Source organism: Acomys minous (genome assembly GCF_964271855.1).
Source record: "Acomys minous genome assembly, chromosome: 10".
Taxonomy (NCBI): Eukaryota; Metazoa; Chordata; class Mammalia; order Rodentia; family Muridae; genus Acomys; species Acomys minous.
The window spans coordinates 47,501,951-47,516,253 of NC_140491.1; the positions used below are offsets into that span (position 1 = coordinate 47,501,951).

A 14,303-nucleotide genomic window follows, 5' to 3' on the forward strand; every position below is an offset into this window, starting at 1 on the left:
GGGCCGCCACCATGCTTGACACTGAATTTTTTTTTTTAAACTTCTTCCCTTGAAAGTTAGGAGAGAATATATTTCTTTTGGTTAAAGCTGCCCAGTTTGTGACAATGTGTTATAGCAGTCATGGGACAGGCACACCAGACATTAATGACTACAGTGTGTCAAAGAGCTTGAAAGTTCAGGCCAGTGCTCCTGGCAAGAGGCCTGTAGGGGAAAAGGGATCAAGACGGGAGGGCCAAGGGCTGGAGCTGAGCTGACGCCTAGCCCTTCACACGAGAGCAAATGACACCAAAGCCAGCCTAAAGACAGGTGCTGGGGTGTGGGTGTAGCTTTGGGAAGGTTTCCAGAACTGAGCAGCTCCCCATCCCTGTGCCCCCTAATCTCACACACACACACACACACACACACACACACACACACACACACAGAGCAGGGTTTTTGGTTTGGGTTTTTTTGTTTTGTTTTGTTTTGTTTTGTTTTGTTTTGTTTTTTAGCTAGAGGCTAAAACAGGATATACATCTTGGAAAAATACAAGTTCATACATCTGGGCAAAAGCAATCCAAACAGGAGTTTGAGGTGGACAGGAGTAGCAAGGCTGGAGAGTGGGGAGAAGCCAGCAAGCCTCGAGCCTCGGGCAGCTGAAGGAGCCTGGACATGAGGAAGTCTGTGCAGGCTTTCTCATGTGTGTGTGTGGGGGCGGGGAGGGTCTCAGAGAGGGAAGAGCTTGAGACTTAGCCGGGAACCACTGAGCTAACTGTACTAGACGGGACCACCAAAGTCAGTCTGACGTCACTATTTCCCAAGAGGCACCAGAGCAGCCTGAGGGTTCTGAAAGAGAAGGCCAGAGTCTCCTGAGGCCACCTGCTCTCAGTTAAGGAATTTCTCTGGGCCTGTGTTCCTGGGTATATATCTAGGCCGAGGGAGCCCATGTGGCGTGGTCCTTTCTACTTAGCATCCAGGGTCTCTAGACTCATCCAGGCTTATCCCACACGTCCCTTTTCATCTTAAGGACACAGAGTAATTGCATACACACAGAGGAGATGGCATGCCTCACTGCTGCCCCTGAGGCAGATCTTTCCTTCTCAGCCTCACTCCTCACCACCTTCCTCCAATGACTACCACAGTGCAACTGTGCAGGGTGATGAAGTCTAAAGACAATGTTCCAGAATGTATCCATTCTGCAGGGTCTTTGCTACAGACTACCTACCCTCCAGGAAGGGCAACTCCTTTCAAGCACATCTTAGTCACACTGGGGCCTGGACCGTGTGAGGTAACTCTGTATCCTACTGCTAGCCCTCCAGCAAAAGGCACCTCCAGTCCAGGAAGTCTCAGCACTCCAGGAGATGCTTCCCTTCTCTGCCTGTCACAGGAGGACTACCCGCCAGCTCTTTGGTCTGTGCTGGGACTCCTATAGGCACACAAATATATTTAGCACAGCTAACCCAAACTACTCTCAAAACGGGGGGGGGGGGGGGGGGGGGGAGTGCCGACAGCACAGAAGTACACTGCCACCCCATGTCCTGCTTCCGCTCAGGGTACACAGGCTCATTGCCTGTTGGGCTGGACTGGAGGGAGGGGTGCAAGGCAGAATCTCCGTCTGTGAGTATGTGAGAAACAGCCTTCTCAGGAGACAGCTTCAGCAAAACAAATCCTTTGAGTGGAACAAAATCCATTTAAGCCTTTCCGGGGGTGAGGGTACATCATTGGCCAGGGCCAAGGTACTGGGAACACCTTATTTGCATGAAGAGGGATTCCAGGTGCTTGCTGGACATGACCGTATAAGGAGAGAAGTTTAACGTGGAACTTGTTGGGCAGGCTACGTGACCACCTCAGGGGTGGTGGAGGTGCAGGGGCTCAAGGCTATGTGCACTGGGACATGGAGGCCCAAGGCAAGGAGGGACCAGTCCTACTTCTGCCTGTCTCAAGATTTTTTGGGTTTGGACACACCTCAACCTCAGGCCTGCTTTCCCACCCTCTGGCTCCCTGGCCCCACAGGATACCACCTTGCCAGGACAAATTTTAAATTTACATGAGGTTTCACTTGCTATTCTTTCCTTCTTTCTTTCTTTTTTCTCTCTCTTTTTTTTTTTTTTTTGGTTGTTGTTGGTTATTCAAGACAGGGTTTCTCTGGCACTTGCTATTCTTTTCCTCCAGTGTTACCAAGTTATTTTTATTTGTAGATCACAAAAATATTCCAGTGGGGCTAGAGAGAGAGATGGCTCATCAGCTGAAAGCATTTGCTGACTTTGCAGAGGGCCTTCGGTTCCCAACCATGCCTAACTCCAGTTCAAGGAGATCCAACACTCTCTTCTGATTTCTACCGGCACCAGGCATACACGTGGCACGCGCGCACACACACACACACACACACACATACACATTCAGGCAAAACAATCAAGCACATGTTTTTGTTGTTGTTGGTGTTGTAGTTGTAGTTATTTATTTATTTATTTATTTATTTATTTAGGTTTTTTGAGGCAGGGTTTCTCTGGTGTAGCCTTGGCTGTCCTAGATTCCCTTTGTAGACCAGGCTGACCTCGAACTCACAGTGATCCACCTGCCCTGCTCCTGAGTGTTGGGATTAAAGGCATGCACCACCACGACCAGCCTTGTTTTTATTTTTAAGGGACTAGAGAGATAGCTTAGCACTTGTTGCTCTTACAGAGGACCTGAATTAAGTTCCCAGCATTTACAGGGGCAGGGGCTCATACTTTAATTCCAGGGATATGAGACCTTCTCCCTCGGTGGGCACTAGGCATGCATGTAGTATGCAGCTACACATGCAAGCAAAACACATATACACATAAAATTAAATAAATCTAGTAAACATTTTTAAAAATAAAATTTCTGCCAGTACAGTTTTGGTTTCTTTTTCAGATTTGAATGTTTGTTCTACTTGATGTTAAGCAGTGACGTGCCCAATTTCTGTTTTTCCAAATGGACGGCCAGCTGTCCTAATGCCGTTGGACTGGAAAACATTTTCATGCACCACCAGCATGAAATCTGTGCTCTTTGCATACCCAGGGGATGCCGCGCAGGCACCGCGTCACCAGCACAGGCAGCTGAGGGGTGGGCCAGCAGTTCGCCTGTGGTCTAGGGATAACCGAGACGCCGCCCTCGGGGGGCGGGACTGGGGAGAGAAGGCCGAGACCCCGTCCCCGAAGGAAGGAAAATGCCCGCCCAGGTGAAGCCACGCCCACGGTCCCAGGCTTCTTCCTCCAGGGTCTGCAAAGCCAACGGGGATTTCCGGGGGAGTAGTTATTTGCATAAATCTGGGGCCCCAGGGAGGAGCCTAAACCATCCCAGAGGGCATTATTTGCATAGAGCCCTCCTACCCTCCTCTGCGAACCAGACACCACTTCCTCTCCCCGCAGGTTTCCTCGCTCTCCCTCCGCCTTCTTCCCAGACCTCGGCTTTCTAGTTCCGCGGCTTTCCGTGCCTCCTGTGTCTGTGCCCAGATGCTTCCGAAGCGACGGCGAGCGCGAGCCGGGTCCCCACACAGCACCATTGCCTCCTCCGCGCCGCCGACGGCGCTCTTCCCGAGTGTGGCCATCTACCTGGCCGAGCCGCGCATGGGCCGCAGCCGCCGGGCCTTCCTCACGCGCCTGGCGCGGTCCAAAGGTTTCCGCATCCTAGATGCCTACAGGTGTGCGGCTCCCGATGGTGGTAGGGTGCCCGCCTCGAGGTGGGCTGGTATAATTATGCCCGTCACCCCAGTGTATGGACCTAACTGTGGCCCAGATCGGGAGAGGGCGTGCAGATGCCTGTGACAGCCAGTTCCAAGCCAGTTGGTACTTGGCAGTTGCGGTACAGTTCCCCAACCCGGAGTTAACTCTTTTTGAAAGGATGCTATCAGGTGAGAGGCTTCTTCTTAAAGAGCCATACAAGGAAGAGTATTTGATGAGCAGTGTTTGCTAGCTGCCCTCCCTCCCTCCCATTGAGGCAGCGGTCAAGGATGTCTTGAGCTTAAGTCACCTACCAGCTCCTGTAGAGAACATGACCAGGGCAGTGGTGTAACTTTGAGATCGAGGATAATAAAGGAACTTGGAGCCTGTGTCCTTGTAATTGGCTAGCTTCTTTGCCAACACCTCTCTCCCCACCCTCCAAATAATGCATCGGACTCACTTGAAAGAGTGGAGATAACAATTTGGATTGCACATGGCTTTACGTTTTTTTACAACAGCCTGACAAGATAGTTTGGGTTGGATTTCTCCAATGTAAAAGAAACATAGATACCAAGCTTTCCCAAGGACACCTAGAAAGCGTTTGCCTGCTGCATTTGGAATAAACAGGGCAAGACTCTCATGTCTTAAAATCTTAGCGGAGTGTGATGGCTGCCTGTAATTCTGGTGCAAGGGTGCTAGAGTTCCAGGTCAGCCTGGCCGACAAAGCAAGTCTCCAAACAACTATTAATGTGGCGGTCAGAGCCACCTGGCCCTGGCCCCTAAGGCACCCCTTTCTCTTAGGCAGAGGGTGACTGACAAAGTGCAGAGGGCGCTGTGGGATTAGGAGCTGAACAAGAGGCCCTGGGTTTCCTTCTCCCTATCCCCCAGCTCAGAAGTGACACATGTGGTGATGGAGCAGACCACAGCCAAGGAGGCCATCTGCTGGAGGGAGAGCATGGATGCTCGTCTCCCAAGCTGCCCCCAGCCAGCTCTACTGGACATCAGCTGGTTTACCGAGAGCATGGCAGCTGGGCAGCCTGTCCCTGAGGAGGTCCGGCACCGCCTGGAGGTGAGCTAGTAAAGGACTAGCTCAGATGGCAGGTCCTCTGTGTCCTCAGGAGGAGGTGGGGAGTGAGGGCTTTCCCTAGACTGCAGAGGGCCCTGGGAAACCAGTAAAGTCCACAGCAGGGATTTGGGGGTACAGGGTGTTGTACCATCATACCTTCTGGTCTAACCATTTGGGATCTACTTACTTTTAGTATTTTTAGGAGTTTCTTCCTTAGCGGGTTCTTGAGGATGAACTGAGTTGGTAGGGTTCTGATCTTGAGATGCTCTGAGGCCAGGCTGCTAGGAGACAGGAGGCAAGTTGCCTGACTTTTGAGACCTCAGTCCCCAGGGGTAGCGTACATGCCAGTCCTGCAGCCTCATGATGACCTGTGCCTTCCCCTTTTGCAGGTAGCTGAACCCAGGAAGGAGTCCCCGAGCTCAGTGACGATGCCAGCTTATGCCTGTCAGCGCCCCACACCTCTCAAACACCACAACACTCTCCTCTCAGTAAGCTGCATCTGAGCAGATGCCCTCCCCCACCCCCACCCCCACCCCCGGAGAATGGGACATGGATACAGCTGATTAGTAGCTAAAAGGTGGAGGCAGGGTATCTTGTACCTTAACCGAGGGCCCTCCCCACAGGAGGCCCTGGAGACGCTGGCAGAGGCAGCAGGTTTTGAAGGCAGCGAGGGCCGTCTTCTCACCTTCTCCGGAGCAGCCTCGGTGCTCAAGTCTCTTTCCTGCCCTGTCACATCGCTGAGCCAGCTGCAGGGGCTGCCTCACTTTGGAGAACATTCCTCTAGAGTAGTCCAGGTAGGTGCTGGTCACACTGACTCAGTGGAGCAAGGAGTCCTGGACCTGATGGCACAGCAGGGGATTTAGTTCATTGCCAGTCCTGGAAGTAGGCGCTCGTGCAGGCTGCTGCTGTGCGGCCACATAAGCCATCTTTGGTACAGATTCCTGGTACCTGAGTTCTTCCCCTGCCCTAGGGTGGATGAGTAAGTTTAGTGGAGGTTGGTCCTGGCGTTGGTGTCATCGTTAGTAGTTCCTGGATGTCTGGGGTAATATAAGAAAGCACCCTAAAATGCTCTTTGGGGGGACCCGACCTTGAACCAGCCTTTTGGATACTTTTTCTTCAAGAACCCATAGTGGCAAAAGCCGCTTTTAGATCAAGTCACTCATGTTTCTAAAGGAGTGGACCATGTCACAGGTCCCGTGGGCCGTTGTAATTCCAGCCCTGGAGAGCTTTATGGCTGGAGCCCCTGGCACCCCAGCTGTGTGCCGTGCAGCTTTGGTTACCTCCCTCAGCACAGTGTCTCTTTCTCCCCACACCACAGAGCCCCTTTCTGAAGGGTACAGACAGAACTGCCTTGGTCTCAGAGTGGTGTTTTGTCTCTCGTCCCAGGAGTTGCTGGAACATGGAACATGTGAGGAGGTGGAGCAAGTCCGATGCTCAGAAAGGCACCAGACCATGAAGGTGCGTGTCAGGGGACGGGACAGATGGGACCCTGGCTGGGGTGCACAACCCAGCCCGCATCATGAGCAAGCAGCCAGCAAAGGCCTTTTCACTCAGCCCTGGGGTCATGGAAGGTTACTAAGGAAGGCCAGCTCAGGGTTACTGACACCTGATAGGCACCAGCCTGCCAAGTGGAGACATGCCGACAGAGCCTGTTTTGAGTGTAGGGAAATTTCTACATCACTGAGCACCATCTGGTTTCATGAATACATATTAAAGAGCACACTGAGCCAGGTGTGGTGGCGCATGCCTTTATTCCCAGCACTCGGGAGGCTGAGGCAGGTGGATCTCCGTGAGTCCCAGGATAGCCAAGTCTACAAAAAGAAACTGTGTCTCAAAAAACAAAAACCAGGACTGGAGAGATGGCTCAGAGGCTAAGAGTCCTGGCTGTTCTTCCAAAGATCCAGAGTTCAATTCTCAGGAACCACATGGTGGCTCACAACCATTTGTAATGAGATCTGGTACCTCTTTTGGCCTGTAGGTGTACATGCAGGCAGAGCACTTACTATATAATAAATACATTTAAAAAAATCAAAACAAAAACCGAAACAACAATAAAAATAAAGAGCACACTGAACAAAATGTGTGCAATAGAGAGACAGAGAGAGAGAGAGTGTGTGTGTGTGTGTGTGTGTATGCCTGTGAGCTCATGTTTGCACCTGTCCATGCTACATGCTACAGTCAACCACCTTGCATTGCTCCACCTCTGTGGTCTGAGGCATCCTTCTCAGTGCTGTGGGCCTGCCTATCTCCATGAGGCACTTATACCTACGCCTCCTCACTGCTAACATGATACGGAGGCCACCTAGGTGCTTTGCTTCTATCTGCTCTGACACCGGCTGCCTCTCCTTTTGTAGCTAGAGATTGCCAGGTCTGTGGCCTGGGATTTGTGGCTTCCTGGGAGGGTGCTGTGGGACACTGTACAGAACAGAATACTGTGAGAGGGGCAGGGAGGGCTTGGAAGAGAGTCCTCCAGCCAAGAGACCTGGCTGTGGCCGTGCTGGGTAGATCAGACATGGTACCTGAGCTGGGGTGACCTTGATGTTGACATAAGTAAAGGAATGGTTTCTCCCTCAGCCCCTGCCCCAATGAGGGGTTCCTGGCCAGAAGAGGAGGAGTCACTGGAGAATGTCGGAGGTGTCTCAGTGTCTCTTCTCCACTCCGCCTCCTGGGCACCCCAAAGTCTAGGAAACATCCATGCCAGCAGGAAATTATCTTAGTAATTAGAAATCTGTGTGTGTGTGTGTGTGTGTGTGTGTGTGTGTAGTTTGTTTGTTTTTTTCAGGGTAGGGGATTGAGACTTTCTCAGACTGAAGCTGAGGCTGGCCTCAAACTAAAAGCAAGCCCTCTGTCTCTGCTTTCCAAGTGCTGAGATTATAGGCATGAGGCCCTCCCTCCCACTTTTTTTTTTTTTTTTTTTTGGTTTTTCGAGACAGGCTTTCTCTGTGTAGCCTTGGCTGTCCTGGACTCACTTTGTAGATCAGGCTGGCCTTGAACTCACAGCGATCCGCCTGCCTCTGCCTCCCGAGTGCTGGGATTAAAGGCATGAGCCACCACGCCCGGCTCTCCCTCCCACTTTTAAAAAGAAATAATATTGTTGTTATCTCAGTATTTTACTCATTTTTTAAATTTAATTTAAAAAATAGTTTACGTGAGGGAAAGCACACTATGGCGCACACGTGGAGGTTAGAGAATAGCTTGCAAGGGCTGGGTTTGGTTCGAAGGACCGCGTCCCTCACACAGCCCAGGCTGGAACACACTGTAGCTGAGGCTTTCTCCTGCCTTCACTTCCCAGAGTGCTATGCTGCATTCAAATCATGTCAGTTTCTTTATACATTTATTTAAATTACATACATGCATGAGCGTGTGCTGAGTGAGGTGGCCACAGGTGACAGATCCCCGGGAGATATAGGCAGGTGTGAGCTACCTGACAGGGATGCTCGTTTTTAAACACAGGCCCTCTGCATGAGTTACCACCTGAGCTTAACCGCTGAGTCATCTCAACAGCTCTGGTATCAGATGTTTTGTTTTGTTTTGTTTTCGAGACAGGTTTCTCTGTGCAGCCCTGGCTGGCCTGGAACTCAGAGATCTGCCTGCCTCTGCCTCCCTAGTGCTGGTATTAAAGGTGTGCGCCACCACGCCCAGCTAGTACCAGATTTTGAAAGCCAGGTTCTGTTGATTGCAGTGACAGTGCTCTATCTTACACGGAGTTCAGAGTGTCAGGGGAAACCGGGCTGAGGAAAGCCCTGGAACGGGAGAGCTGAGAAAGCTCTTTTTGCCTCGGCTCTCCTACAAGGCAGTTCTGGTTGGTTGGTTTGTGGTCAGGGTCTTGCTTATAATTCAAGGCTGCCTTAGAATTCAAGGTCTTTCTTCGTCTGTCTCCTGAGTGCTGGGATTGTAGGCGTGCAGGCCGCACCTGGCCTCCGTCTTCTGGACACGCGTCTGTGTCCTCCACTGCTAGGAGACATAGCCACTGCAGCGTTTGGGCTGTGTGGGGACTGTCCTTGGTCTCATTGTAAAATTCCTGAGGAGAGTCTCTTGAGTGGTTGGCCCAAAGCAGGCAGCATGCTTACTGCAGAGATCCACGGATTTGGCATTTGAACCCCTGAGAACAAGTTCTCCACACCCACTGTGGAGACACTGGTCAGGCCTCCAGTGTTTCTGTGGACCCCACCCTTGGTCACTCCTCCTTATTTTTGCTGTCGAAAAGAAAGCACAAGGGCTGGGCGTGGTGGCGCACGCCTTTAATCCCAGCACTTGGGAGGCAGAAGCTGGTGGATTGCTGAGTTCGAGGCCAGCCTGGTCTACAAAGTGAGTCCAGGACAGCCAAGGCTACACAGAGAAACCCTGTCTCAAAAAAAAAAAAAAAAAAAGAAAGAAAGAAAGAAAAGAAAAGAAAGCACAAATAAGCTGCAGGTGTGGTAGGTTTTCCCAGGGAACGAAAAACCTGGTGAGCCTGCATATTAGGGTAACTCTTCGCTCTGTCGTAAGCGCAGGCTCAGCCTATGCGTTAAGGAGACAGACCTTCATAAAGGGGCAAAGAGAGCTTACTGAAGTTTTTTGGCAGTTGGGCAGCAGAAATATGCTGTCATTAGTAGGGCTACTCTCTGGGTTTGTGGGTTCAGTCCCCTGTGAGAGTGGTTGGGCAGGCTAGACTCCAGGACTGAGTCCTTGTCCTGTGGCACTGGGCGTGAAGGCAACCCTCTCAGGGGCATCTTCCGCGGGCTGCTCCTGACTCGCCATTCTTCCTCTTTCCACGTAGCTCTTCACCCAAGTCTTCGGGGTTGGGGTGAAGACTGCCAACCGGTGGTACCAGGAAGGACTATGAACCCTGGATGAGCTCAGAGAGCAGCCCCAGAGACTGACCCAGCAGCAGAAAGCAGGTGACCTTCCCAGCGTCTCCTGGACCTGGAAGCTACACAGTGATGCCCTTAGTCCTCACATGGAATGCGTTGACTCCGAGGACCAGCCGCTGCAGAGGGATCCTGGCCGCGATGAGGCGCGCTCCCTATGGCTTCCTCCCTGTAGCCACGGTCCACCATGGCCCTTTCTCACTGATTGTTGTCATAGCATTGCCACGGCGCCTGGGCCTCATGTTTCTTCCTGTTTGATTTCAGTTCGGGTTAGGGACAGCCTTGGTCTGGGCTATGTAGTGCCTGGTGTGTGTGGTCTTGTGGTACCTGTGGCTCCATGAGTGAAAATAACAGACCTTGGGTTTGTTGGGCCTGGTTTGAGCCCACTCCTCTATTTGCTCGGTATGTGACCATGGCTTCTTGAGTCGAGGCTACTTTCTGTGGGAAACACAGAGGAATGATAGCGCGAAACTCCTGAGTGCCCATGGAAGCCGGCGGGCGATGAGCAGATGTTCCGTCTGTGTAGCAGCCTCCTGGCGGTGCTAGTGGTCCTGGCTGGAGTCCCTGCTGAAGGGTGCCTTGGCCTGCCAGTGGCTTCCCCAGGGTGCTGCCTGCCTCAGTTGCCTCTCCCCGGGGCTGGGCAGACTGATGGCCAGCAGCTTGCTGTGTGCAAGGTGTTACCATTCCTTGGGCTTAAACCTCCTTAACTGAGCATGGAGGGCACAGTGGAGCCCCTTTGGCTAAAGGACCTATCTTCAGCACATCTTTTTACCACCTTTTGGTTGCCTTTGATTTAAGGGAGACTCTGAAACCTTAAAAGGGCTAGCTGTGTCTCACCCGTGCCCTGTGTTAACTTCGTTCTCTCATGCTGTTTTGCTGTAGTGTTGGGGATTGGACCTAGGGCTTTATAAGGCCTGTGGTAAACAAACTCTCTGCCCCAGCTGGTCTGTGTGTCGCCCTGGCTGGCCTGAAACTCTATATATAGGCCATGCTGGTCTCAAGCTCACTTGCTGAAGTTTTATAAGATAGTATGTTTGCGGGGGAGTGAGGTAAAGTGTACCAGGGATCTTGTTTTTTTCATCTGCATGTGAATCTACCATTATCTCAGAATAAGTATTTAAGTTTAAAAGAGGTGAAGCATTTGTAGGATCTCTCTCTGGCTCCATCCTTCTGCCTTTCCTACAGCTCCTCAGCTGTGGTGATGGCTACTGTGTACTGGGGGTGGGGGGTTGGGAGTGGGGCTCCTCGGGAAAGACAGGCCGTGCTCCCCACAGGGCTCCAGTACTACCAGGACCTGAGCACTCCAGTTGGGCGAGCCGATGCTGAGGCTCTGCAGCAGTTGGTAGAGGCAGCCGTGAGACAGACCGTGCCCGGAGCCACTGTCACACTGACCGGCGGTTTCCGGAGGTAAGAGGGCCCACCATACCTTCTGACTACACTCTAGGCTCCTCCCTAAGGTAGAGACTTGAGTGATAGACACCCCTTGAAGGGAACATGGCTTTGTGTGGAGGCCAGAGAACCAAACTGTCTCTTTCAGGGGGAAGTTACAAGGTCATGACGTGGACTTCCTTATCACACACCCTGAGGAGGGCCAAGAAGTGGGGCTGCTGCCCAGGCTGATGGGCTACCTACAGAGCCAGGTGAGGGCCTCCAGTGCTCTGCCCAAGAGTGACCCCTGACCAGCCTTCTGCCCTCCTAGAGCCATAGCACGCCGGGCCACACCTGCCTCCCCTCCCCCAGGGTCTTGTCCTGTATCACCAGTACCATCGCAGCCACTTGGCAGACTCCGCTCACCTTCTCCGGCAGAACTCCACCATGGATGCTTTTGAGAGGAGCTTCTGCATCTTGTCCTTGCCTCAACCCCTACAGGCAGCTTTAGAGGGGGCCCGGCATCCCTGCCCAAGCCCCAAGAGAGCTGTGAGGGTAGATCTTGTGGTCACCCCCAACAGCCAGTACCCCTTTGCTCTTCTCGGCTGGACTGGCTCCCAGGTAAGTCTGTAAGTTCCTTGGTGGGCCTGGGCCTGGGGTGGGCCGGCCCAGCTAAGGGCAGTTGTCCTTTCCCTGTCTCCCCAGCTTTTTGAGCGGGAGCTACGGCGTTTCAGCCGGCAAGAGAAGGGGCTGTGGCTGAATAGCCATGGGCTGTTTGATCCTGAGCGGGTAAGTTGCAAGGAACTAGGGTAAGAAACAGTTCCCATAACCCGAATCTGGTCCACAGTCTCTAAAGTGATGCACGCTCTAAGCAACATGTCATGATCCCAACCACTCTATGTACAGTAATGTGGCCTGGGTACCAGCTACACTGCATGAAGGCATGATCTGGGCCCAAGTTGCTGTTGTTCTTTTTTTTTTTTTTTTTAAGATTTATTTATTATTTATACAGCATTCTGCCCATATGTATGCTGTAGGCCAGAAGAGAGTACCAAATCTCACTATAGGTGGTTATGAGCCACCATGTGGTTGCTGGGATTTGAACTCAGGACCTTTAGGAAGAACACATGGTGCTCTTAACCTCTGAGCCATCTCTCCAACCCTGTTGCTATTGTTCTTGTTCTTTGCAGAAGACATTTTTCCATGCCACTTCTGAGGAAGACATTTTCAGACTTCTGGGACTCAAGTACCTTCCTCCAGAGCAGAGAAATGCCTGACCCCGCCTGCTGGTCGCCACACCCGCCCATCCACAAAAAACGTGAGGGGCTGCCTCATGCTTGACTCGGGAGTGTTTCTGGGCAGAAGGTGCGTTTCCACCCGCTGGCCTCACCTGTGTAAATGGAGCTTTCACATGCTGGGACATTGGCAATGCGTGACCCCGAGTCAGGTCAGCTTTCACCCTCCACACTCCTCGGGGTCAGGGCCTCTGAGCAGTCCATCCGTCATGGAACTGGTTCTGATCCTGGTGTGAGCGTTCCATCAGTCCAGCTGTGGTTCCTGTGTCTGCTGCAGAGTGCCCCCTTCAGCGTGCCACAAAAGACGCACATGTCCCTGCCCTGGGCTTGAGCTGATAGGGGAAGTATCATTCTGCTGGGAGGTGCCACACAGAAGCAGGAAACCTGACTGAGTGCTGTGCTGAGGTATCTGGAGAAGGAGGTGGCCCAGGACAGGAATGTCCAGTCCCGCGGCTGTTGGTGGACACCCCCACCTGCAGAGCTGGGTACCAGCCTGTACTGTACTTCATAAGCAGCGCAGCTCTAGCATCAGGGCCTCACGTCCCTCTCCCACAATCCAGCCTGGGCTGAGCCTGGCTTGCCCACCCACAATCCTCTGCGTACTCACAGCCCCAGCAGTGCATTCTAGGAAGGGCTGGTTCCCAGGACAGAGACTGTACAGCCCAGCCTGGCAGCAATACCAAGCAAGATCAGTGGTCAGCAGCTGAGTGCTCTTCCTATCCATCCTGAGCCTGTGAGGGGCAAGTGCCCCGTGCCTGTCTCTGAAAAGATGTGTCACTCTGCCACTCTTGACAGCTGTGCATCAGTTCTCAACCTGTGGTCCTCATGCGGGCCCTGGGTGTTTCTGCAGTCTCAGCTGGATTCCCCCAGTTACAACCCACACCCCCACCCCCACATACACTTAACGAGGTCACTTCCAGTCCCTTTTTGCAGACTCTGTATGACCAACTCCTTCACCTTCTCTGGAGCCAGAAGCACTAAAGTGGGCTCGTCACACAGTGTCCCCGTATCCCCATGCACCAAGGGCTCAAAAGGCCCTTCCTTGCCTCACTGTCCACTTAGTGCCCACTGTACCTACTTCTTCAGGACCTGGTGGACGAAGGCCTCCTAGATCAATCACTGTGTTAACAAGTATTTTAAAGATTAACATTCAATAAAATGGATTCTTTTTCTTTGTTTGTTTTTCAAGACAGGGTCTCTGTGTAGTCCTTGGCTGTCCTGGACTCACTCTGTAGACCAGGCTGGCCTCGAACTCACAGCGATCCGCCTGCCTCTGCCTCCCCAGTGCTGGGATTAAAGGCGTGTGCCAGCATACCCGGCAAAATGGATTCTTGTGGAGTAGAGTTTTATGAGCACTGACTGCTCTTCCAAAGGTCCTGAGTTCAATTCCCAGCAACTATATGGTGGCTCACAACCATCTATGATGAGATCTGGTGCCCTCTTTTAGCATGCAGGCAGAGTACTGTATACATAATTAAAAAAAAAAAAAAAGACCTGATGTTTAAAACCAGCCCAGCAGCCCTCTCAAAGATGAGAAAAGCCCATGTATCTTCTTTTTTGTTTTGTTTTGTTTTTCAAGACAGGGTTTCTCTGTGTAGCCTTGGCTGTCCTTGACTCACTCTGTAGAACAGGCTGGCCTCAAACTCACAGTGATCCACCTGCTTCTGCCTCCTGAGTGCTGGGATTAAAGGCGTGCGCCACCACACCCGCCTATGTTTCTTATTCATTAAATGCAGCATTGGCTGGGATTTATTTTTGTTAATCTCATTTTCGGATTACTCATTGTCAGTATGTGGAAATACAATTGACTTTTGCGTCCCCGCCACCTTGGCAAATATACTTCTTGTTCTTCTGCTCGAGTCCTGGGATTTTCTGTAAACGCAGCCATGCTATCTGCACACAGAAACAATTGTACTTCCTCCTTCCAACCAAATGCCTTCTTATCATCCTGGCTTGCACCTCAGTGCTGTGTTGTCTACAGGTAGGGAGTGTGAGGACCTCGGTTTCTCATCTTGGTCTTCATTGTTAAGTCTGATGTTAGCCGTCACCGTTTGTTTGTCGA

The 14,303-nt window shown here is 52.0% G+C and overlaps 1 protein-coding gene across 1 annotated transcript; it reads left to right on the forward strand.

The window, feature by feature from the left end:
- Nucleotides 1-3,172: 3,172 nt before the first annotated feature.
- Nucleotides 3,173-12,223, forward strand: POLM (DNA polymerase mu; the record flags this gene model as incomplete). Its single annotated transcript, XM_084798717.1, is given in 12 exon segments — nucleotides 3,173-3,643; nucleotides 4,551-4,731; nucleotides 5,118-5,216; nucleotides 5,352-5,522; nucleotides 6,115-6,186; nucleotides 9,488-9,550; nucleotides 9,554-9,608; nucleotides 10,853-10,985; nucleotides 11,116-11,218; nucleotides 11,319-11,567; nucleotides 11,652-11,735; nucleotides 12,137-12,223. Coding segments are annotated over 12 exon segments (1,485 nt in total). The 5' UTR covers nucleotides 3,173-3,455.
- Between the last annotated feature and the right edge of the window lie 2,080 nt (nucleotides 12,224-14,303).